General features: G+C 41.5%; 1 protein-coding gene across 16 annotated transcripts in view; it reads right to left on the bottom strand.

Moving 5' to 3' along the window:
• The window catches only part of BBX (BBX high mobility group box domain containing), a 153,462-nt gene that overhangs the window by 68,594 nt on the left and 59,869 nt on the right, over positions 1–24,999 (bottom strand). For 15 of the 16 annotated variants that reach the window (XM_069022140.1, XM_069022250.1, XM_069022219.1 and 12 more), the window contains 2 exons: positions 6,900–7,070; positions 5,126–5,368 (listed from right to left, as the gene is read on the bottom strand). In XM_069022140.1, coding sequence (XP_068878241.1) covers positions 5,126–5,368; positions 6,900–7,061 — 405 coding nt within the window. In that variant the 5' untranslated portion in view covers positions 7,062–7,070. Of the gene's footprint in view, positions 1–5,125; positions 5,369–6,899; positions 7,071–8,227; positions 8,243–24,999 lie in introns of those variants that run through there. The other variant, XM_069022210.1, reaches the window with a different exon arrangement.

Below are 24,999 nucleotides of genomic sequence, written 5' to 3'. Positions count from 1 at the left end.
GCTCAACAGTCTGCCTTGTGGCAGGGTCACCATCACATGTGCATTGCTTTCTTTCATTTCCATCTTCCCCTTTTGAGTTGGCACTTGCTACCTCCAGACCATAGCACAGATAAAAACGTTTCGGTTTACAAGAAACACAGCACTGCATGAACCCTGCTGTGTGAAGTCCTGTATTTATAGAAATGGCTATAAATAATAAAAATCTGCAGGGATCTCTGACCCACATACACACTGTATTTTCTGAAGAGGGTGTATGTATTAAATCTGCAAAGGAAGGACTGCGACACCGCTCACCTCACTCCTTTTCCTTTTCCCTCAGTTTGCTTTGGGAGCTCAATACACCACAAAAATAGCCTGGTGGAGGGAAGGGATAGGAAGGGGAGGGTAAGGGAAGAGGAGGAAAGGAAATACACGACGAAGCAGCTTTGCCTTCCATTGTTAAAGCCACAGCCCACTCACAAATCATGTTTCCAGCCTGCAGAGTGAAAAGCACAGAGTCGCTAGCAATGAGCTACATAAGCTCTTCATATCAGCAATGCTGCTTTGAGTAATTGAATTATTCTACTGAGTAATCTGACAAGCCGACAGGCTGCCCATCAAAAGAGAACCAGAATGCATGCCATTTGTGAGACGAGGCTGCAATAAGCTTTTAATCAGTTTTCAACAAGAGCAATTCAAGTGAGCTGCATTAATGTCTTTTTTTTCTCTGCAAAGCCAAGAAGTGAACATTAACTGCAGTTTCTGAAGGGAAGGGAGCAAACTGAGGGAGGACAACTCATTGGAACAGTTCAGTTTCAACACATAAGATAAAGGAAAAGAAAATTTAAGAGTTAAACAATGGCCAAGAAGTACTTTTTATAAATGCATACGGGGGCCTGATCCAAATCTCAAAAAGCCTTTCATTATTGATTTTTGTGACTACTAGACCAAGGCCTAAAAAAAACAGATACATTTTGTTTACCAGGTCATGAGAGAGTAACTTAAATGAGCTACACAGTAACAAGAAAAGGTCAAAGACAATAGTGGAGTTTATTGTTTTCGTCCCTTTGACCAACTGTGCAATAAAGCAACTTAACACAGCCAGTCTAAGCAGATGTCTAAAACTGATTTTAAAAAGCCCAAAACACGGGCAAACCAAACCAACCAAAGGAAACCACAAAAAACCCAACCCAAACATAAGTACCTAACCTGGAATGCAAAGACACCACCTTGCTTTCCACAACAAATGACAGGGACTGCCCAGCAGGGTCATGTCCCAAAGTTCCAGGTAAGAAATAGAACAAGATGTGTCTGTGGGATTGGTCCGATGCCTTATTTCTGTTTTGTGAAAGCCTGGAGAATGTTGTGTTATGCAGCGGGACCGGTGCCACTTCAGAACTGACGTTAAAACTCCCCGAGTTGCTTTCATCACCAAATAAAAAAAGATTTGCTTTCTCTAGTTGTGGTAGGAACAGCAGCTCACAAGTGGATTCCAGCTACACCTCAGGCTAGCTGTTAGCACATGCTTAACTTTAAATGTATGCTATTAAATGTCACACGAATCCCAGAGATCTAACATTAAAAACAAATTCCCCAGCAAATACAACACTCCATTTTTCACTCCTGAAGGATGCAGGGTTCACGTTACACATATTACAGTCCATACGTCAGCCAGTGGACTGCCGGCCAGCAAGCCGGGACATTTGTCCCCTCCTACCCTGAGGCAGGTGCCAAAGCAGTGGCACCACAGGGCCAGAAAGTTCCCAGTCTGGCTGACTGGACGTGAGGCAACACTGGCTGAGGACCAGCAGGGAGAAGTGTTCAGCTTGGCCACTGAATGGCAGCAGAACCACAAAGTAAGTGAGGTTGGAAAAGACCTCTGAGATCAAGTCCAACCTATGGACCAACACACCTTGCCAACTACACCATGGCACATCAATCCTTCCTTAAACACCTCCAGGGATGCTGAGTCCACCACCTCAAGGGTCAGTCCACTCCAATGTCTAATCACATTTATCAGGCTGCTCCCTACAGGAAACAATCCTGACTGCCTTGATCTTGCTGATGCAAAGATGTATTTAAAGATGAAGTGTCTTCTAGCAAGGGAATAGGGCTTGAACAATATCAATCTCACCAGATACTTTCTAAAACAGCTGAACGCTCCCAGTAAATCCTGTAAGAGTTAACAGAAGAACACTACCCTTATACTAAAGCAAATAAAAATGCTGGTGCATATTTATGAGTGGCCAGATTAATTTGCCTCAGTGAAGGAAAATGCTAAAAAGTACAGCAACACTTCTGGTTCCTTTCTGAGTATTTATCAGCTACAGGGCTTATATCCTAGGCAGTGAAACTTTCAGATTGAAGCTGATCTAGGAACTCTGCAGGATAGAAACAGAAAGCCTACTCATAAAGGTAACACCAGCAAAAGCAGACATCAAGCTCTGCAGGTGCAGTACCAGGTCTCCAGGGCAGTTGTTGCTACAAGAGACCATAAACCACAAGACTGAAAATAGAGGGAGTGCAGGGCCAGTTTTTCCAGGTAATTAAGGCACCCCAAGGTGCAGACAGGTACATAATAGGATTTTCCAAAGTGCCTGAATGAACTAGAGACCTGATGAGCCTCTCAGTGGGAGTCAGGGACAGATGTCCAGTCTACTAGGGAACTTCTCATAATTCCAGTTGGCAAAAAGTTTGCGTGCCTCACTATCCTCCAAAATGCCAGATCCTGCATACAGCTAGACACATGTAAATAAATATACAAGTGCATTGACTTGCATACTGCTGAGATAATATTACTGCTAGTAGTAACCAGGTAAGAAACTGAAAGCTTCTTGCATGGCACGTGACCAAACCCAAATGATTTTGGAAGCTACAGCAATGAGTAGTAAAAAAACATTCTAGAGACTGTAGAAGAACAGGGACTGTAGCCACTGCAAGAGGGACCACTTCTGTAAGGCCCACCTTTACCTCTGAAAGAGTGATCTGGATGCCCAGGGTATACAAGACTCATTGTAGGGAGAGCAGATATGATAAGAGAGTCCTCTGGGAGATGTGTTTCCTGCCAGGACAGTGGCTAGAGGCTGAGCAGTGAAATATGAAGTCAAAGGACACTGAAAAGCTACATTTAAGTAACAGAAGATTACTTACTGTATCTTAAACCTCAGCGATCTTATATAGGTACTCAAACAGATCATTGGTGCAACGGCATTTTTATCTTCCAAAGGCATTCACCTTCTTGATTTTTAAATAAATTCTCTTTAGGAAAAAGAAAAATGCCAGCAATGGTTCTCACTATAGTTGACATTAACCTCTTTTTGGCAGTCTCAGCAGTAAGCCTACCTACAGTGAACCTGTGCAACCTGCTGTAGGTGAACCTGCTTGAGCAGTGAGTTGGATTAGATGATCTCCCCAGAGCCTCCTTTCAACCCCAATCATTCTGTGGTTCTGTGAAAAGCAAGTGCTACAATAAAACGATCAATCCACACATAGAGAATAGGCTTGCTGGTGAAGAAGGCCCAAGTATATTCAACAGCACATTCTAGCTGCTAATTATTGCTGTAACATACACTGTTTAGAGAACAAAAATTACACGCTCTCTTCTACACGTTCTTAGAACTACTTATGATGATGTAAACTCCTTAGATTTATTGTTCTGCTTTGACATTGAATATACAATTTGTTCTTCATGCCAAAAAAAAAAAAAAAATCACTACAGGAACAATGATTTCTCTAACAATATGATTAATAGTTTCAGATCTGTCACTTCATACAGAAGTTCTGCAATTATTTTCCTTCTTAATGAACAAGTTGCCTTCAGCAAGACAAAAGGCTACGAAAAACAGTCACACTGGGTTTGTTTCTTCCAAAAATTATTTTATTGTTCTCATCTTTCCTTCCTCTGCATCTGTACTGAACCTTCTAATTGCCCTTTCCCCCACACGTTTAGAGAAATATCACTAACTCGTAAACGGCAATGCAGAACAAAACTGGAATGGCTGGACAAAGCTGAGACTCAAACGTTTGAATACTGTGCCACAGAGGAGGAACTACAGAGCTACTACAGACCCTGCCTCAAAAAGGACCTGCCATGCTAAACACTTTGTTTATCCTGTGGGCCTTTCCATGCTCACACAATCTACTGAACAGACAGACCTTAGATCGTGCTAATGGTAGCAGACACCTTGAGGTCGCAGGGCAGGCATGGATAATAGTTTTCCCAATTGTTTCACAGCTATCTGCACTTCCCACAGTGTGCTACCATACTCAACAAAAGGGAGAGATGTTTGTCCTTCTCACCGGTGTTCCATTAGTTTTATTAAGACTGAATTCAAAGGTTACCCGCAATCTGTATCATACAGGTAATCACGGGGATCTGTTTTGGGGTCAGGTTATCCGCCTAAGTAATTGGCTGTGTCTTTCTCACTCTACTATCAATAACCATAGTCTTCTTGGCAACAGCTTATCAAGAAAGCTATTTCTTAAAAATGCTCATTTAAATTTTAAGTTGACGTATAGATACTTTGTGAAATACTGGGATAAATCTCCTTTCCTTGCTCCCAGTTAACAGATTCTGATTAAGCATTGCTCTTTGATCTGGTACTGGACTCACTAAATCTTGTTGTATCAGAAAGTGGTTAATGGGGAATGTACTTCAAGAAACACTAGTAATTTTTTAATTCTTTAGCATCAAAGGCAAAAAGGGACTACATTTCTTGACTGTGCCTTTGGTTTAGTCCACCTGTATTACAGTAGCTGGTATCACTGGTATCAAATGCACAGCTAAGTATCACTAGTCAGCTGACACTGAACTGTATGTTATTGTTTACAATGGCCACTATCCTTACGCTAATGCTTGTACTGCAGAAATTATCAGGCGATACAATCACAAAGTGCATATATTTATAGCAATGACTACTGGAGCCAGGTTAGTTTGTGTACAAAGACCAATTGCTTTTTATGCTGGTCCAAAGGATCAAGTGAATTAAAGCAGGAACAGCAGCTGCTCTGGGCACCATAATCCCACTGGTGAAGCTGAGGAATGGAGGGAAGAGAAAGATCCCACAGAAAACATTTAATACACAGAGAAAAAGAAGACAAATATGTAATGAACTCCCTTTACATCCACCATTCAGAGAGAACATACCTCCTTGGCCATGTCAGTGTATTTCTGTTTTTCTTTTGGATCTAGAACAGACCACCAATCTGCCAAGATCTTGGTTGCGCCACGATTATCGAGGCGAGGGTGTTCTTTCCGCACAAGAGAGCGGTGGCGTTTGCAGAACAAGAGAAATGCATTCATTGGTCGGCGAGCTCGTTGCTCTGAGGACTCGTCATCTTCAGTCTCATCAGCATCCTGCTCTAAACCATCAGGGCCAAGGAGCGGCACCTGGCAGAACCGAAAGGGAAGGGGTGTAAGCTCAGTTATCCGCGCTTTGCACAAAGACTCAGACTGTGTGCGCTGCATGGGAGTGAGGGAGAGGCACATGGATGCACACAGCTGTCTCCAAAGGCCATCTGTTCCATCCAGACAGTGCAGAGTTCTACATCAAACCTCCTCACCTGACAGTCCAAGGTTCGTTCATGCTCTCTGCAAGACTTAACACTGACTTCCAAGTGGAACAATTTCTAAGCTGAGGACTGTTCTCTAGTAACAGTGCTAAAGGGTCTGGAGGGAGGAGATCCTTCCTATCCCCTTCTGACAACCTAGAAATCACCTTAGTGGGATGAGGCAAGCAGAGCTACCTTGGACCTTGATTATTCGTGTCTGCAGCTACAGAGCACACAAAGAGGAACAGGTAACAGTTTGTTAGTTTGTCAGTTGTTTCCCCATCTCCTGCTGGTCACTGCTCAGCCTGTCAGCAGCACAGCAGCGCAGCCACCACACAGCTGCCCAGCAGAGGCAGAGGGCAAATCTCAACAGAACACACTGCAAAATGTGCTCTCTCCACTTACAGGACAGTGTACCATTCCTACAAGGGACGAGCCACAGAACTTATGAGACATGAGACAGAAAACCACCTTCTACCTAACTGCGACGCTGCTATTTTATAACCACGTTGTGAAAGGACCTGTAAGGTCAACAGAAAGCACCATCAGAGAATCAGACTCATCCTTGTCAAGGTCACCCTCTCTTATCAGTGTGTGGCTCAAGGCAGTCTCCTCAGCACTGACCTTTCCATTCCTGCCTTAGGAAGGCACCAAGGAGATACAGATATGAATGCTATCCACATGATGGAATCATCACATCTGCATAAACAATTCCCACTTCTTGTTATGGAGAATGAGTCTAACTGTAGAAGTGTGAGGTGCCACATGGCAGGGTGTTCATGAAGAAAGGGTTAAGGTCAGAGGCACTGAACAGTACCAAAATACCAGTGTCAAACCAGAGACAGATTACCTCAGCTGTGCAGTCAGTACTCTGGAGGATAACTTGAATTTCACATGCAAAGGTAGTAAAAATTGTTTACAGCTTTTTCCTTCTTTTTACCTTTTAAATCTTTGTAGTTTTTTATCTTTAGAAAAGAAGAATGGAAACTTTTAGTTTGGTATGCCCTTCAGAACTACTAGAAGCAGACACCAACACAAGCCAACCTCCTGTCTAAAATAAGCAATTAAAAAAAAAGCACATCAAAAACCCACTTTGAGCAATCAAGATTAGGATGTGCAACACATTATTAAAACAGAGCAGATAAAACTATCACAGTTTGTGTAAATTTGTCCACTATTTTGAAGGAATGATTGACAATTCACTTTCTTGTGTCACTACCTGCCTTTACAGCTGTACAGGCACTGCATCACTTTTTATTGGCTGTGTTTCTTCACAAAAGAGAACGAGACAACACAGAATAAAAAACACAGCTAGGGAGAATCCAATCCACCATTAACCATCTATGGTCAAAGCATCCAGTTAAATATACCTTATCAATATCTTCCTCCTCTTCTTCCTCTTCTTCCTCTTCAGAGAAGTCAAGGAGTTTCTTGGCAAGCAGGGGATGCCACTGAAGACACTTCCTTTTTGGTCGCTTCCCAGTTCCTTCACCTTCTGTTGAGTGATCCTTATTCCTACTACTGCCTTTCATTACTGTGACCTGTCATGCAAAAATATTGATAAATTCACAATAAACCCGTGGGCATAACTGACCATCAAACCAGTGACAAATATATGAGGAACTAATGCAAGACTCTCAGAAGTTTCTGGCAAGGTATTAGGTAGAGACTTATTCCAATTATCAACATAAGCATGGATGTACTTTATGCAATCTTAACACTTCCATGTAGTGCCTAGAGTAACTAGCAATACACAATTTAAGAGCATGAAGTAAGGATGCCAGCTAGTCCAGCTCTCAAATGTGCTCCTGTCTGAAGGACAGCAGACAAGCCCTTCACTAGCCAAGTGAGTGAGAGACTCCACAGCTCTCCCACACCTATATCCACTGCAGCTTTTTGTATTTTGACACTGAAAATGTCAACGTCAGGATATCCCTCTTTATCACAGTGGAACATATCACCAGCCACTCAGGTGTTAATCATGCACTTATATGCACCAATGTTGACACAGAGCCCCATGATACTATGAGCTAGGATTTGTCCAGTGCCATTAAAAGGTGCAACAGGGAAATCTGAGACCCTAAGAGAAGTTTAATACACAGATTTGAAGTAAACAATCAGAGGTAGTTATGCTGACATTTCCAAAGTACTGCACAGGAAACAAAAACCATGTGCTGAGCCAAGCACATGCAGAAGACAAATCACATTTACTTGTGTGTGCGTCCTTATCTAAAAAGTACTTCAGAAGTATCTCTTAGTAAAAAACATGCTTACCACATCCCACGTATTTAAGGGTTGACTTAAGATTTGTCCCTTAGCTACTCAACTAAGGGACAAATAAATATATAAAGAAATAAAACCAGTACATCACATCCAAATACTGAAGCGCACAGCAAGCAAGTGCTGCTGGCACATAGTCTGGTCCTGTGTAGCCTTCTGTTAGTATTGTGTAATATCAGTGGCAATCCTGACAGGAGCATGGCTAGCTTTCCAAGAAAACAACACAAACATCAAAACAAACTGAACCTGGAGGGTGGTTAGCCAGCTACACCTTTATAAAGCAAATAAATTTGATGAAGTCTCGCAGGGGTTTCTCACCAGCAGGACAGAGCAGCTGCACTAAGCCCTGGTCCCATAGGCAAAGCCAGAAGAAGCTGTGCTGCTGACTCTCAGGAAAAGGGCATGGAAAGAGTCAAACCTTTTAACTGCAAGGCCACCGTGCATTTTAGGATGCTGCTTTCTCTAAGATGCCTGGTACAACACTAATGTTTCAGCCTCCAGCGCCAGAAGAGGAAGTTGCCACACTTGTACTTAGACCAGCTGCCCGAGCCATTGTACCACCTCTGGGGCAAATACCCCACAAGAACTATCTCACACAGCTCCAGCCACGCTCCTACATTTAGTGAGTGCTAATTCTGGCTTTGGATGATCTCTTCCAGGTGTTTCTTGTTGGTTAACTCACTGGCATTTTGGCAATGTGCCCTTGTTCGCACCAGAAACGTACATAAGCAGCTGCTTCCTCTGCAGACTCCAACAGTGCAGAAAGCTGAAGGACCTTCAGACACTGCTTGCTGGAGGAACAATTGAAGCCTGAAGCAAGGAGGTTCAGAAATTTTAACCTACATTTTAAAATGGCATTTTCCTGGATGTATGTGGAAGTTTGTTAGCTCTTCCCCACTTGTCAGCAGCACCTGTCCCCCAAATAATTAACAAAGCCCTGTAACTTTGTAGTAACTTTGTCCCATTACATACTTTGCTATCTACATAATGCCACTTCTACCCGGAAGACATTTAAACTTTGATTTCATATCACCTGCTCTTCTGTTCATTTTCTGTAACCAACTCCTGTAGGTTACAAGGAGTTTTATACAGCACATAACCATGCACCATTTCACCTAAATCTTCATCCGTTACTTCCAAAGCAGATCCAAATACACAAACCACTTTGGTTTAAAAAAAACATTCAAGTGTGGAAAATTAAGCCACAATCCAGTATCATAAAATGTATGTTTGAAATTGTTTTTATCCCACTGTGACCTCTGCCATTTACCACACTGCACTGTGCTCTCCATCTGTCTCTCTTCCTAAAGTGCTGAACCACCACTTGCTTTTGTTTGGGGTATTTTCAGACACAAATCAACAAAGCTGAGTTAATGTTCAAGCAGGAACTTCAGCTCCTGTGGGTAGCAGAGATTCGTTCAGAGATTGCTAAGTGATACAGATCTGCCTATTACTGTAGTCAATAAAGCATGTGGCCTATTTCTGAGCAGGATAAATACGCTACAAGTACAATGGGGAGAGCTACTCCAGCCTTACCACTCACTCGTGTACATGAGCTAATCATATGGCTTCTGTCTGCAGTCAGTCCTAGATATGATGAGTACTACTAGTAGCCTTCTACCTTCTTAGTGTGAAACTAAATTAATGTTTGAGAAGTGCTCCATGATCCTGCTTTACAAAGTTCAGCTGAAGTCTCAACAACAGCACTGCCTTTAGCGGGTAGTTCTCTGCCTGTTGCCCTTAAAAGAATGAGCAAGGGAAGACTTCACAGGACTTAGGTGATCCCACCATGTATTTTACATGTGTTCTCCATCACCCCTGAGGCCCTGTCTATGCTCTATGCTGAGTTTGGCAAGGCAGCACAGAGCCAGGCACCAGTCATCCGGCAAATCCCAAAAGGGCTCTCAGTACCTTACACCTCGTCACCACAGCTGAGCTCACAAATAATTTTTGTTTTCCATGCACGAAGGCTAGGTATTAAACACTCACTTACCACTAAAATAAATTAATCAAAGCTCATCACACATTAGGGCTAAAATAAAAATGTATGTTCAGCTTCAGGAATTCAAGGGATGTTCATTAGGTTGCTTTTTTTAAATTGTGAACCATTTTACGACACAGAGTAAGTCAGATCCTGGCTGTCATACAAGCACCATTTACTACAGAAAAACACAAAGTCATTCTTTGCTTCTGCTTCGAAGTGAATCTCTGCAATCAACAACAAAAACCCTCCTGATTTTGATCCCACTGATGGAAGGACTGAGGCCACAGACTTCAAACTTTACGTTTACAGCATGACCTGGAAGTCCCTCACTTCTAAGTATGTCAAGCTATATACTCTATCCTCTATGCCTGCTCTTCTTTTCTATGAAATAGGGGGTCATTCATAACATGAACACATAAAATTATTTCCTTCCCCTTAAGCATGGGTCACATTCTATTTTTAAATACTTTTGTGTTTCATAATCCTTTTCCCCCATTTTTACTTATTCAGGTCCCCATACATTTTGACCTACATTTCAGAGACTTTCTTTGGTGTGCACTTTTTGCTGATGCCCCTCTCAGTCAAACACAGGATTGGCATAATGAAAAACGTTCTAAGTCTCTATTATATCACATGGGACTTTTCCTCTTAAAAATGGATGCCAACATAGTAAACTTGTTCTCCTCTGGATTGCTTCATCTTCTATTTTACTACCCCCCCCCCCCCCCCCCCCCACTTTATGGGCATTTGTGTCATAATTGTTGATATATTCACATACTCATATAATTATGAGAGAAACCCCTAAAATACATCCAGGCAAATGCAAAATGCAGCTAACATGGACATTTCCCTTACTTTCTCAAGATGTAGCAGAACGCATGTATGATTATGATTAAACAACAGCGAAAGTTTTACTGGCATTATTTACTTCTTCAATGGCAAAACATCAATGGAATCCAGTTACCCGACTCTTGAGATTCTATTTATTATCTGATTTTTTTTCCCCCCTTGACACATCGTCAATAGCACGTTAGCTGCTTGTTTTACATGAGAGACAGGAAGCTGGCAGACAGAAGCAAGCAGAAATACCAGCTGCTTCTCTCTCTTTCAGGGATCCCCGAGCGCTGGCAAGCATCCCTACCAGCATGTTTTTAAAGAAAGAGCTGGACTTGGACCCTACAAGAACTGAAGTACACATTTAAGCTTGACAACTGAAAAGTTCCATAGAAAGTCACAGAACAAGTCATGGGCAATCTTTGAGAGATTTGGGCTTAAAAGTAGAAAAAATAGGCAACACCTGAAGTGCAAAGTTTGCAATAACTGGAACTTGCTAACCATATCACAAAAAAAAGGTAATTTCTTCTACAGATATCAGTAAAAATATCATGTATCTTTAAAGGCAGATATAATGGATTTTAGAAGTTCACAAGAGTAAAAATAATTAAAACCAGGCAACAAGATTTTACAAGTTACTTCTCAGCTTAAGGATGACAAAAACGAAGTGACAGCTACTACGGAGAAAGTAGGAATATTTCAAGAAGACAAGACAAAGGTATGGACAGCTTTGCTTAAAATAAGCCACATATGCTTTGTAACATCACTAGAGGATACCCATCAAGGCTGACATTCATGTTCCACTGACAGCAAGATACCTTCAGGGTATCTTTTAGCGCCTACACAGATCAAACATTACAGAAATATTACATCAGTACTAAAAATTTAAGAATTTTTTTGTGTGTGTGTGTGGCTGTGTGCTGGCTGTCCTTCTGGTTCTAGAAACATTAATCTAAGAATCACAGTCTTCTCGGATGTCTTATAAATATGTATAGCTAATAGAGCTCCATAGGGAAAAAAAAAAAAAATTCCTTAAGAGGTGGATGGTGGAGGGAAAGCAGGGGAGAAGACATCATTTAGCTTTTTTACTGCCCATGTTTCTATTTCAATGACGTAACTGTTTACAAGTCTTTGTTTTTTAAGAGCTCATTAACGACAAGCATTTGATTACACTTGGTAATGTTAACTTTTGTTTTTCTCCTATCTTCTTCCTGTGTTATTTATAAAACCTTATATACACAGGTGACCAACTTCAGCAGTCCTAATTTTGGGACTATCTCATCCCAGTATTGATCTGTCACTGAGAATGCTGCTTGTGCTAAATAAGCTACACTCGATAAACTACATCCCCAAACACCAAAATCCTTATAAAGGTCTTCAAAAGCAGCCAGGTGCTCTAAAGCACATGTTGCAATAGAGGTCAGAAAGAAATGCAAGATCTGCAAAAGCAGAACCCCACAGACATGGATTGTGACTATGGTGTAGTCCCTGTTGGAAGATTCTCCACGGAACAACATCTGAGCTTCAGCAACTCTCATTTCCATGAGGACAGTGGAAATTAATTTCTGATTTCCCACTACCTTAAAGAACCCCCCACATTTCCTGGAGCCCAGCTGGGCCCCCGGTTGACTCAATGAAGATTACTGGTGCAAAGGAGCAAAGGCGGAGTTTCGAGTGGATTTTCCACACTTTCTGCTCTGTTTTACATGATTTAAGTTCTCTACTACATGATAAAAACAAATGCTAATGAGAAAAGAGAGGACTGAACTATGACACTAATAGCTTGTTGTTTTGGGGACTACTGAGTCAGTGACCTGAGCTGTTTCAATAAAGAAGCAGGAGAATGGGAAATGAGTTCATGTTCTCAGCAGTCTAGTGGGCTGAAGAGGTATTTGAATTTTCAAATGAAAGTAAAAGGAGATTTCTGGCTGTAAAATACACCTACACAAATACAAAAAGTGTTTTTTTAAAAAAATAAGTTTCTTTTAGCTCTGGAATAACTGAACCAGAATATTTCTATAATGTACGACAAAAACTAGTTGGCACTAATTGCTGACCAGTCAGTGAATATACTCTTTATTGCTTCACAGCAGAAAGCCATTAATGAGCTTTCTAATTTTCAGAGATGTGATGGTTTAATGGGGGACATGCTGAGCTCAATGGGGTCCTGTTTGCCAGCGGAGGTTTGGGAGAGACTGTCGCCACACGAAACACTTAGCAACACAGCTACAAGTGTTAGTTAATTTTTAATGACACACTCTTCCATCTTCAGAAATGATTTTAAACTGTTCCTTATTCTCAAACTCAGATCCCAATTGCTTGCTTTCTTTGTTCTCTAATACATAAAATTAAACCCCAAGATCATTGAAAAATGTCAACAGCACTTTTTTTAAATTTTGGGAGTTTTTCTTAAGTATCCCTTTCATACCTACTGAAGAGGAAGAAAAGCAACATATAAAACAAATCAACAGAGTCTAAACTTAAACTCTGTTCTTTCTCTTTTCATTCAGATACGCAAAATAAGAAGTATTTTTTAATGCAAAGAAATGAAGCAAGGTCTAGTATGAAAACCACTTTATGTTGAACAATTGTGAAGCAGCTTGCTGGCGCAGACGAAGGGAAAGAATTGATGCAAGAGTTTGCCTTGCAGAAACAGGTCTGGGGCTGTAAATTGCTAACATCTTTACTCAACCAGAAGCATATGAACAGGAGCCTGGAGTCACTTAGGAAAAAGTAGCTGTCTGAAGACTGAGGTCTTAACCATAGCAAGACTTTTTGTCCTCTTGAATTTAAGTTACAGTAGGACATTTGCTATTGCAGGACTCATTTCAGACTTCAGCAGCTGCAGAAGCAGAAAGACCAAAACCAGAAACAGGCTAAGTAAGTCACAGGCTACAGCTGTACTTACTTCACCAAGTAAGACTCCAGTGACACACTCTGCTAGCCACAATTTCTGAGTAATAAAGTGCAGAAGACAAGCATGTGTTAGGGTTACATCCACCTTTCTGGACAGCAGGTGCTAACCACCCCACACGCCAAAAGATCACCAGCAGGTCTGCCTACAGCCCTGTGCATCTGCTTGGAAAAATGCACCTGGATTATTAGCCTAGCAACTTCCTTTGCCTGGAGCTCCTACAGAGCAGGCAGGGGGTTCTCTTGCTGCATGCTCTGTGCACTGCTAACACAAAGGAACCACAAGCTGGGGAGCAGGGCAAGGCGTCCTGCCCAGGTAGGTGAGGTCACTCACCCAGGGGATGGACACACTGGGACACCCGCACTACCAAACCTGGCTCTGCTCCTAGGTGAAGGAGATGTAACCCACAGAGCCTGCAAATTCTGGCATCCTTTTGCTCCAAAGCTGCATTTCTTTTTGTTTCTACATTTGCTGCCACAACAGGAAAGAGCACCAAGAAACGTGGGAAGGTGAGCAAAATAAATGCCTGAAATTCAAAATACAGAGGCAGCAGAGCCCCACCTATTTTGCAATGCTTCCTCCCACAGAGAGGAGATAATGACAACACCCGCTGCAGAGCCCTCTACTGACACTAGAGTGAGTAATTTGTCAACAGAGCACTTTTCCTCCAGGAACACAGAGTAGACTGTAAAATGCAACCACCTCTCAGACAGGAGATGAGTGCTTGTCTGCAGAGCATCACAGACCATAGCAACAGCACAATCCAAAAAGGCACTGACTTTCAGCAAGTTAAGAGCTGAGAGAGCACACCATGAAAAATCTGGTTTGTGTTCCTGTGTGAGCGGGACTACCTGAGCCTGCGTGGGGAGCAGCTTTTCTCAAAAGACAGCTATCATTCCTACATTTCCCATCATTTCAATGTTGCAAAATGAAGATTGAAATGTGATTTGTCAACTGGATCACCAGGAGTTCTCTCTAGCTTTTGCAAGTCACTATAAGTGCTTAATCTCAGCATAAAGACCTTTTTAGAGCCAGTGAGCTCACAGGTAAGATGGCCACAGGAAATACTTAATGCATTTCAGTGCATGGACATTTCCATCAGATCATTCCCAGGAGGGCATCTGCAGTTCAGCAATGGCTTCCTCACTGAAGGGCCTATGAGGTTAAAAAAATCAAAGTCAAATTGGAATTTTATGTGAACAAGAAGGGTGGCCTGGAGTTCTGCTCACAGCCTTCAGAGGATGAGACCCTATGAATGAAAAAAAAAGAAAAAAGTCCAGGTTCTTGACTTGCCACTCCCAAAGCTCTGTTTTTATCTTTGATTAGCAGGCATACAAATTGCTGTAGGGTGCAGTCACGTCAGAAACACAGCCAAGTGCTTTTGTGCAGCACAGAGCAGCACAAAGAGGAGACATTCCTGCAGCAGACATCGCAGGGGGAGCACAGCTGAATGGCAAAATTGTTCAACTCTCCTTTTCACCTCTTGTTGATTGTGTCCCAGTTGTCTTCTGCAAAACCAGGACAGCACAGCTGTGTCCATCACTACTGTAACCCATTCTAAGGTTTACCATGTGTATAACGGAGCTTTCATAATAAAATTCACTCAAAATTACCACCAGCGTCAGGGGGGCCATATACAGCTGTATGAGCAAATGAAAGAATTACTCCCTTAATACATATTTAATAGGCCATAAAATATCCTTGCACAACCCAATATTATACTTTGTCTACTTCTGCTCTCTTCAATTCAAGAGCAATAGGCTAAGGCAGTGTCTAAACATTCCCTTGAACAGCTACTACCCACTAGTCCTATGGAAGAAGAATCAAATTAATGGCTACAGAAAGTACTTAGCTTTGTGCATCTTCAGTATAAAGCCCATAAATCATGGTAACACATAACTCTTATGCATCTCAGAAACAACAATTAAGAGGCTACAAAAGAATTTCAAATAAAAGGGGCTTGCGCCATGTTCACTATTGGAAATACGACAAGACTGACTTGATAATAAATTCCTAGCTACTGAAGTATTTTCTTCAGAATCAAATTGTCACTATCACCTTTCATCATCTCCCCCTACCAAGAGGGGCAAGTGTGTAAAGCCAAAAATGAAAAGTGAACCCTTCTGAGTCTGTTCCCTGTATGAACCCCTCCCTACCAAACTCTCAGTTAATTTCCAAGCTATTCACCATATTAAAGCAGCAACGCTTTGCCAAAATACACTGTATCTCAAATTAGGCATAACCCAAGAAGGTTAACAGAATGCCAAGGCAGAGCAGAATTTTGCTAGAACAAATGGCTATAAATCCATTCTCCCAAACAAGAAAAAATGGCCTCAGGTTTAGACTGAATATAAGGAAAAACTTCCCTGCCAAAAGGCTTGTCAAGCATTGGAACAGGCTGCTCAGGGATCTGGTTGAGTCACCATCCCTGGAGGTCTTTTAAAAGAAATGCAGATGTGACACTTAGGGACATAGTTTAGTAGTGGACTTCAATGATCTTCAAGGTTTTTTCCAACCTAAACAATTCTATAATTCCATGAACAATAACTGGAAACCAAACTAATGTGCACACATTTATCAGTTATATTTGTATTTATCATCTTGCTAAAAGCAGCATTTTAAGATGCAGGAATGAGCTTTCAATTCAGACTAGATTCCTTAGTGCAGTGGTTTAGTTTGATCACAGAAAGAGATACAGCTAAAGGAACTCTAATTCTGGTTTTTGGAAGCATCACTGTCTCTCAGAACTAAGCAGATCCACATAAAAGCCTTTGAACACTGAAGGTCTATGAACATTCGTAATGATTTTGAAAGCAAATGTATTATCTTAATAGACAATTTTCAAGTGCCATCTAGTGGTTATTTTCAATTTGAAATTTAAAATCTTTCCCTTTCCCTTATTTTTAAAAATTTTATAAAGTTTGTTATTTCTATCACTTCCTGCTATTTTATTATGTGACTCTTGACCATGCAATGGTAAATACATGCTTGAATTAAGCCTAAGTTTGAGCATTCTGATTAACTGAATTTGGGCCAGAAAACAGCTGAGTTCAGAACTAAAAAATTGAAAGAAAAAGGGGAAGAAACCCCTAAGCCTTATCCATCCTATCCATGGAAACAAGGCACAAATGTCAGTTCATTATATAGAGCTTTTTCAATCAACTTAATGACTTCTTATCATAAGAAAATTCTGACTTGTTAGAAGTCTGTAAAATAACTAAACACACAAGAAAATCCTGGAGAAAAAAACATGTTTCTAAGCATTCCTCACACTGGATAAAGCCAAAAATCCACAGTACCATATCAAAAGGTTTCTGTTTTACACTCAACCCAACCTGGGATATTACACAGGCCCAAAACTTAAAATACTCAGCTAAGTTTGGCCACTTAACATTATTCGTGTCATAATGGGAACAATTAGTTCGTGTCTTCTGTGTCCCATCTCAAATATCCTCTTTTTCTCCAAGTGTAAGGAATTTGGCTCACGAGGTACCCCAAAAAAGGGCTAAATGTGTACATGCAGTAGTATGCCCAAAAGAGCATCAAACCTGCAGTGCATCCCATGCAGACAACCATGCAGAGCATATCAAATCCTTGATATCAATGATATCAAATATCACTGATATGTATGGAAAGATATGTATGTGCTTCCATTCCACCTGGAAACTTATGGAAGACTGTGTCAGGTAGCCAACCAATCAAGGAAAGTATCTTAGCTTCTTTACAATGAACCTCTGAGATCCTAAAAAGTAAGATGGTTCCGTTTCTGTAATATACTTCCACAGAGGTACAGTAACATACAAATAATATTGTGCCCACATATGCCCATAGAAGAAGTATTAGAACTCAGAGTCTGAGATGGAGCCAGAGTTAAAATGTACCCTTAACAAACATCATCTTTGTTATTATTCTACTGAAAGACTTGTTAGCTGTGGCAGAAACAAACTCTATGGGGGGGGCAGGGAGGGAAGCTTAGATCTTATTCATTCTGTCTTGAATTGAAAGCACCTTAATAAAAGGTGGGAACATTGCTATCTTCCTAACTTTTGCAGTTTGGAAAGAGTGTAAAAGAGATGAAAAATCTTAGACAAAAGGTCAGAAATAAATTCATGGTCAAACTGGGAAGAGAGCTTTTAACTCCAATCCCAGCCCCTGCTCCCTTCTGCCATCTCTCCCTTCCAGAAAATGAAGAAACTGAAAAGAAAACTTTCGCATTCAGCAATCTTTTTGTGCGCTTGTTCCATGGGTAATCAGGGAGACATTACACATGCCCAGTGAGGCACACTTTAGATGCAGCTCCAGGCAGGCGCCCCTGGAGCCGCAGAGCTCGGAGGATGCAGTGGGAGTGACAGGCAGCTTGTCCCCCTGGCAGGGCCACGCTGCTGCCGCTGCACCCCACAGCCCCTGCTCAGCCCTCGGGGAGCAGCACAGCCTCGCCGAGCCGGCGGCATCACCCCAGCACGGCACAGGCAGCAAGGAGCTCGCTGGGCAACCCCACCTGCTCGTGAGGCCCAACACTCCAATGGACAGCCCTGGGAACACCTCACTGGAGACCTGAGCCCTGTCTCTCACTCTTAATGCATCCAAACCCTTACACACACCACTGAGCCTGCCTGATCTGGGGCTTATCCGACATCCTCAGCGCAATAATCCACCTACAGATCCTGGAAAACTTACAGGATAGTGCAGCTACACCTGGGCAATTGGATAAAAAGCCATGCAAAGATCTAGAGATGCAAGAAATCACAAAGCTGCCCCTGAATACAAGAACAGAGCCTACATACACAGTGCCTGAAAGAGTAAAAAAACCTTACATAACACACAGATAAAAGAATAAACAATGTACTTAAAAAGCCCTCAGAAGGTAAAATGCTATCTTACTCCATTTATAACCTCAATAAGGCAGTCTCAGCTATTCAGCATATTCAACTCCCCTTTAAACACCTATCAAAATAATCAAAATAATTTAAAGTTTCATAGTTCCATTATCCCATTGCCTAAATTGTTGTACTCATCTATTCAGTTAATCCATTAAAAAGGCATGGAAATTTTGGCCTACACTGCTTCAAATTCTTTCTAGGATAAGAGCATTTTGTGTATTCCCTCAGGTGTATCCCCTCTAAGAGCCCATGCACTAAAATTATTTGAGCCAAGTTAGCAAAGCAGTTCCCCCAGGAAGCCACACAACACCAGGCCTAAGTGTATTGCTCTTTTTGCAGGTGAAATGTAAGCTAAAATTCTGCATGCAGATTTAAAGAGCTTCACTTGATGGAAAAGGTCTGAAGATCAAACCCACACAGCTTACAAAACTTAAAAAAAGTAATTTTACTTTCATACCACAATTTAAAAATTGCTTTAATTGAGAGCTACACGTGTACCAGTACGAGCTAGAAAATGCTGTATAATGGCAAACAATGTCTAAGTTTGTAACTGAGCAGGCCCATATTTCATGGACAGCAATTCACTGTAGCATTATAGCCACATTCTCCTGAAGCTCCCTGGATGTTGAGTATGAATGATTTCAAATTCCTGGAAGAAAACAACCTACCAAGAAAATGTGTTCTTTGCCAGCAAGGCAGTGTGATGCTGTAAGACATTTCAGAGTTTTTCCCTAACAATCTGTCTCTCAAATAAGCTTTGAACTAAACCATCAAAAGTAAGCAGGGCTGTAGACAATGCTCCCATTCTCAAGCCATATGCATGCTCATATGCAAAAATGCATCACCACCTCGAGTTCTGCTGAACATAACAGTCTCTTTTAAGGAGAAAGAGACTTGGCTTATTTTTAATTCATCAAAAGACAATCACAGGATTCAGCAATGTCCACTTCAAAAGATCTAAAGCTAGAAATGTGACATGAGCTGCATGTGAAAGATTTAGGGAAAATACACTTTTGCATTGTTCCTCTTAAAATGCCATAATATACTTACTAATTTTCATGCACTAACAAACCATTACTTCAAGAAAAGGGCAATATTAAATACTAAATTCAGCAGCTGGGCATCTCTAGTCCTGCTCAAGGCAGACCCAGCTACAAAGCTGAACCATGCTGCTCAGGACCCCACCAGGGATAGAGAATCCAGCACTTCTTTCAGCACCTGTTTCACCACTCTCACAATGGAGGGTATTTTTCCTTAAGCTCAACCCAAATTTCCCTACCTGCAACTTGTGACAATCACCTTGTGCCCATCCTTTCACTGTGCAACTCTAAAAGGAGTCTAGGTCCCTCTTCTTTGTAATTATGCTACAGATAGTTGGAGTCAACTGCAGCATCCCCTCAGCCTTCTCAGGTGAAACAAGGAGCTCTCACAGCCTCTCCTGGTATGTCATGTGCTCTGACCCAACCACCTCAGTGGTCCTTGCCTGTGCTCCCTACAGTCCCTCTGTATGGGTATTCAGTGTCAGAAGCTCAGAGCAGGAAAACCCTTCCCTCAAACTGCTGTCTACACTCCTGCTCACACAGCCCTGCCTACAGTTTGCTTTTGTGGCTACAAGATCTTGCTGCTGAATTCTAGTCCACTTACTGCCCATTAGGATCACCAGGTCTTCTCTGCGAAGCTGTTTTCTGCCCTTCTTTTTGTTAAACTTCTTGGGTTCCTGCTAGCCCACTCCAACTTTCTCAAGTTCCTGTGAATGGCAGCTCCTGTAATCCACTACTTCCACAAATTCGGTGTCCCCTTTGATTTGCTGAGGGTGCACTCCAACCCATCATTTGTATCACCAATGAAAATATTAAACACTGGCACCACTATCGGACCTCAAGGAACACTGCCAAAAACTCTCTAGCAGTTCAGTGCTGGCTCAGCCCATTTTTCCACACACAGCAGTCTATCCAACAATCTATCCAGTGGGAATTCAGTTTGGCTCCAGGGATGCTAATGAAAGTGTCAAATGATACCATCAAAGTAAACAAGGTCCTCTGCTCTGCCAACAGCTTTTTCTCTCCGTCACTTTTTCATACTCAGGAACAATTTGCCCTTGGTAAATTCACGTTTGGCTGTTCCCTGTCCCCTTCTTGCTCTTCATGTGCCTAGAAATGACCAGTGCTGCAGTCCTCCCAGTGACCAAGCTGCAGTCAGTCAGCCTGCTGTTTCCCAGATGTTTCTTAGTGCCATAGAGCACAATTAAACACCTCAGGGTCTGATTTCTGTCTGCATGATCTGTGAGAATGATGACCCTGTTTCATTTGACCTGTGGTAACCTGAGATTACAACCATGCTACCTGTTTGCCAGTAATTCCAAATGCAGAAGAGCTGGAAATACTGGTATCTGGAGTACAAGCAGCACGGCTAGTTTGCCTCAACCCTTCCTGTTTCTTTCAGGAAGCTACCCAGTACTACAAACCAAAGTTTGCAAACACCTCTGCCCCACTTAAAAAAAAAAAAATTAAAATCCATGAAATCTGAACATGGCAAGGTATTTTAATTGTGTTTTAAAATGTGAGTCCAATTTAGTCCAAGCTTTTCTTTACATTCTAATTTTTTGAAGAGCTTGTTTTTCAGTAGGGGGAAGAACAAGAAGTTACTGTGACTCTGAGGCAAGCTCTAAAAACAAAAACCCAGCAAGCAGAGAGCAAGAGGAAGCAAATGAGCTTCCTCATCAAATCATGTGTGGCACCCAACGAACAAAAAAATCTAAAATCCAGGTATTTGCCATCCTGGGAGGTCTGCAGTGGACAGGTTATTCACAAGTCTGTTGTTCTAGGTTCAAGGGTTTAAACATAAACAAGTCTTCCCTGAAAGTCTAGGTCCCTGATGAGCTGGTAAGCAACTGGACAAACAACCCCACATAATTTGCTCAAAAAAACTTACCAGAAACAATCAAGATTCCAAAGGACATCGATAAGCTTGGACAGGACTTTCCAATCTAATTTTTAAAGTAACTTGCTCTGTTTGAGACAGTTTGCAGTTTAGGAGAAAACTGGTAGAAGGCCTTTGCAATACTCTAGAATAGCGGTAGGATACATTAATTTGGCAGCAATCTCTGGGGCACAAGGGTCTTGCACAAGCCTTAAGTGGTGACACAAAGAATCTCATTGCAAGAGACTCCTCAGCCCACTCGAGAATCAAACACCTGAAAACATCTGTGACAGTTCCTTCTACAAGTAGTCCAGGTTTGCACTGAAACCTCTGCAGGAAGCAGGAAAAGATTTTTCTTTTCTTTTTAAAGAGATTTTAAGTGGAGGGGCACTTTGGAACAGAAAAAGCTCTTGAACATGGCTGTGGATCCTTGCTTATGAAATGCTGGGCCCTTAATGAAGCCCTCTCAGAATGGGTGGATTTCATGCTTATGTGAACACGAACACATGCCCATCATTAAGCAGCAACTCAGAAACACTGAGTGGTCCTTTGTCTTTATCTTCTGATGCCCATTCACAGTGCAGTGCTACTCACAATGCTCGACCCTTTTTGTCATTTAATAAACAAATTAAAAAAAACCCAAACTCCATTAATAAAAAGCTTTTAAAATATGAGCCAACAAACCACAACTCATTTAGGCTCTCATCACTCTCAAAAAATTATCTCCATGTGTATCCATGTTGTGTATCCAACATTTTCAAAAGACTGGGGTAACAGACGGGTTTCTCCTGAATACTCTGCACATCAATGATAGCAGGCTTCTGTGGACAAGCAAATACTTGTTATGAAGTTTACTATTCCTTGTGCTCCTGGAATGAGTACATCCTACCACCTGTGGTCATTACCTATAACCCAAGTTCCTCTGCTGATGTAAACTGCAATGCTGTGGTGAAGGAAAGAAGCAGACTTAACTGTGGATGAACCAGGTTATTTCATCAACCCCACCTTCTTCATACTACTGTATGAACTCAGAAGGGAGACCCCTTTAGAGTTCAGTGGACCCTAAGGATCTATTTTTCCATGATCAATACTAACACTGTCCTGAATTCTTCCTGTTTGGGATGTTCATGAAGTTATAAGTTACACCGCATGCAGCTTAAAAATTTCCTCCAGATCGGAAAATTTTTCCTCTGGAACAGGAAAAGGGGAAGATGAACTCACACGTCTGTGCTTCAACATCTTTTCTGTTTTCATTGCATCAGATAAAGTGACTCATCCCAGTCCATGACTAAAAGTGGATTTGTGAAAACTGGCTCTTGGTAACTCTTTCTTGATGTTGGCATTAAATACCTCAGCAGTTTGCTTTATATCACAGTTAAATTATGACAAGTCAAACATTTGGCCAAAGCTTAGGAAGCATGAATGAGTTCTCATCATTGTAAACATTCTCAGTACAAGGGCAAAGTCAGCTCACAGGAAAAAGTACACCACTTCCAGAGTCAATTATCTTTAGTTCACACTTCCAGAGCACAGGCTTATCCCTGCAGGAGAAATCCAGAGACATAAGACAGCACAGGGAGATTCCCAAAATGTAAAGGCAAAGTATTCAATAAAACAGTTACGCACTGAGTATTTTCTTGAAAGGAAGGATGCCTCAGGACCACCCATGGCAGCAACAGTAACTTCCAGTACAACACAACTAGCCAGAAGGCTGATTTAAGGAAAAAAAGCAAAAGCAAAAGAAGAACTGTAGGAGAAAATTTGACGTAGGCATTGCCAAGAAACACTGAAGTCTGGAAAGAGAGCACTAACACATAAAACACAGGTTCCCTCCGCTGCCAAGTCCTATGGTCTGTGATTCAGCTCTTTGAATGCATTATGAATATGAAATGTGTGGAAAACATCTGCCTTTTAATTTGGGGTTTTGTTGTTGTCAGCTGTTCTTTTTTAATAATGCCTTGCACACCTCAAAAATATGGAGTAAAACTAAACTGGAAGAGCTGCAGTCAAAAACAATGTTGCCACAAATAGAGAATATAGGCCCGTACTGTTTCATTAGATCTCCTTTTGGCAAGATTTTCTGGAGAACCATCAAGAAAGTACCAGAGGTCCATAAAAACTGAAAGAAGTTCCCTTAGTAAAATGGATTATTTAAACTTTGGGTTCTTGTTTTGTTTATATTATCACCTATTTAAAACTCACATTTCTTAACCAACAGTCAAAGAAGAAGTGACTTCATGAAAAAAACTCCCAACAGTCTGGCTCCAGCTGGGTGATGAAAACTACTCCTTGTAGTTCTCCAGCAGAGTAAAACCAAAACAATAAACTTCCAGCCAACATAAAAAAGCCACTTCACAAGTAAGGCACACCTCAAACAAGATTGGATAGTTAAGATTACAGGTAGGCTTTATGGGTTTTATCTTCCTATCTTTATAACCACAGAGAAACAAAGATAGAAATATTGTTTTTCTCAGTTCTTTTGATCACTACTGGGAATCTTTACTGATTGTTTAACACATGTAGAATTGAGTACTTGTGAATGCCTCCAAACTTTTAATGAGCTTTACAAACTGTATTATTATGCTTATGCAGATATTCTTAGATGGAAATACAGATACAGGTTTAGACAAGATTTATCTACATCTGACTATGTATACATGTCAGGTCATAAACTCAGGGTTTCACATCCAGCTGCTCTGCTACAGGAGAAGTGGCAGCTGTGCCCGCAGACAAGTCAAAATATAGTTTACTGAAATGAAACTATCAATACCAAACTATTCATATAAAGAGACTAATTGCTGATGAAATCCCTTCCTCTGAATGAATCTCTTTGAGTAGAGGAGTATTTTCCATTTTTTTCTGTTGAGTGGCACAGCAATGTCATTGAGGTCTTTTTAACAACGATTTGCTGCACAGTCAGTTTTCAATTAAGGAATTGATCATGTCCAAGTAATTGTAAATTATACAATGAAGTCACAGATCACAGGATACTTCCTATTTTCTGTAATTTTACTTTACTCAAATGTGGCAAATCTGCTTTTAGTTTTTCTTGAAAGCTGATCAGACACCCTTTTCTGTTTACATTAGGAACCAAAGCAGAGAGATTTAAACTACAGAGCAGAACAGCAACAGCCACCTTCCACCTTTTCACTTTCCTGCAGTGAATTCATTTGTTGCAGAAGGAAAACTATTTGCCCATCAACCCTCCCTCAAAGTTTGCCTTGCCCAGAACATTCATCCCTGAAACAGAGGGGAGGACAAGCCAGGAGCACACGACACTGACCACCCAGTGACGATGAATAAAGAATAATGAATACCCCACAACGCACCCAAACAACAACTGCCAAGTCTCCTTATTCCTGCCTGTGTCCTTATGAACGCAGCTTTCTTTGGAAACACCCGGGTCAATGCAGTAGCTGCCATCTCAGCATTCCTTCAATCACACTACCTCATGGCAGGTGAGTGGCTTTGTCACCCACATCCCTGCCTGCAGCTACCACTGGGCAAAACACACTGTTAGAGACACCAGGACAGCTGAACAGCATCTTGGGCCCTTCCCTTCTGTGCACAGGGACTGCAGGAAGGCAAGTGTGGGCGAAGCTCCGATGTCCAAGAGCGACATCTGTGCAGCAGGACTGACAAGTGCTTCCAGTTACAAC

This window comes from Aphelocoma coerulescens, chromosome 1 (assembly GCF_041296385.1).
Source record: "Aphelocoma coerulescens isolate FSJ_1873_10779 chromosome 1, UR_Acoe_1.0, whole genome shotgun sequence".
NCBI lineage: Eukaryota > Metazoa > Chordata > Aves > Passeriformes > Corvidae > Aphelocoma > Aphelocoma coerulescens.
The sequence above is the reverse complement of the archived record's forward strand: the minus strand, read 5'-3'. Positions and strand labels throughout refer to the sequence as shown.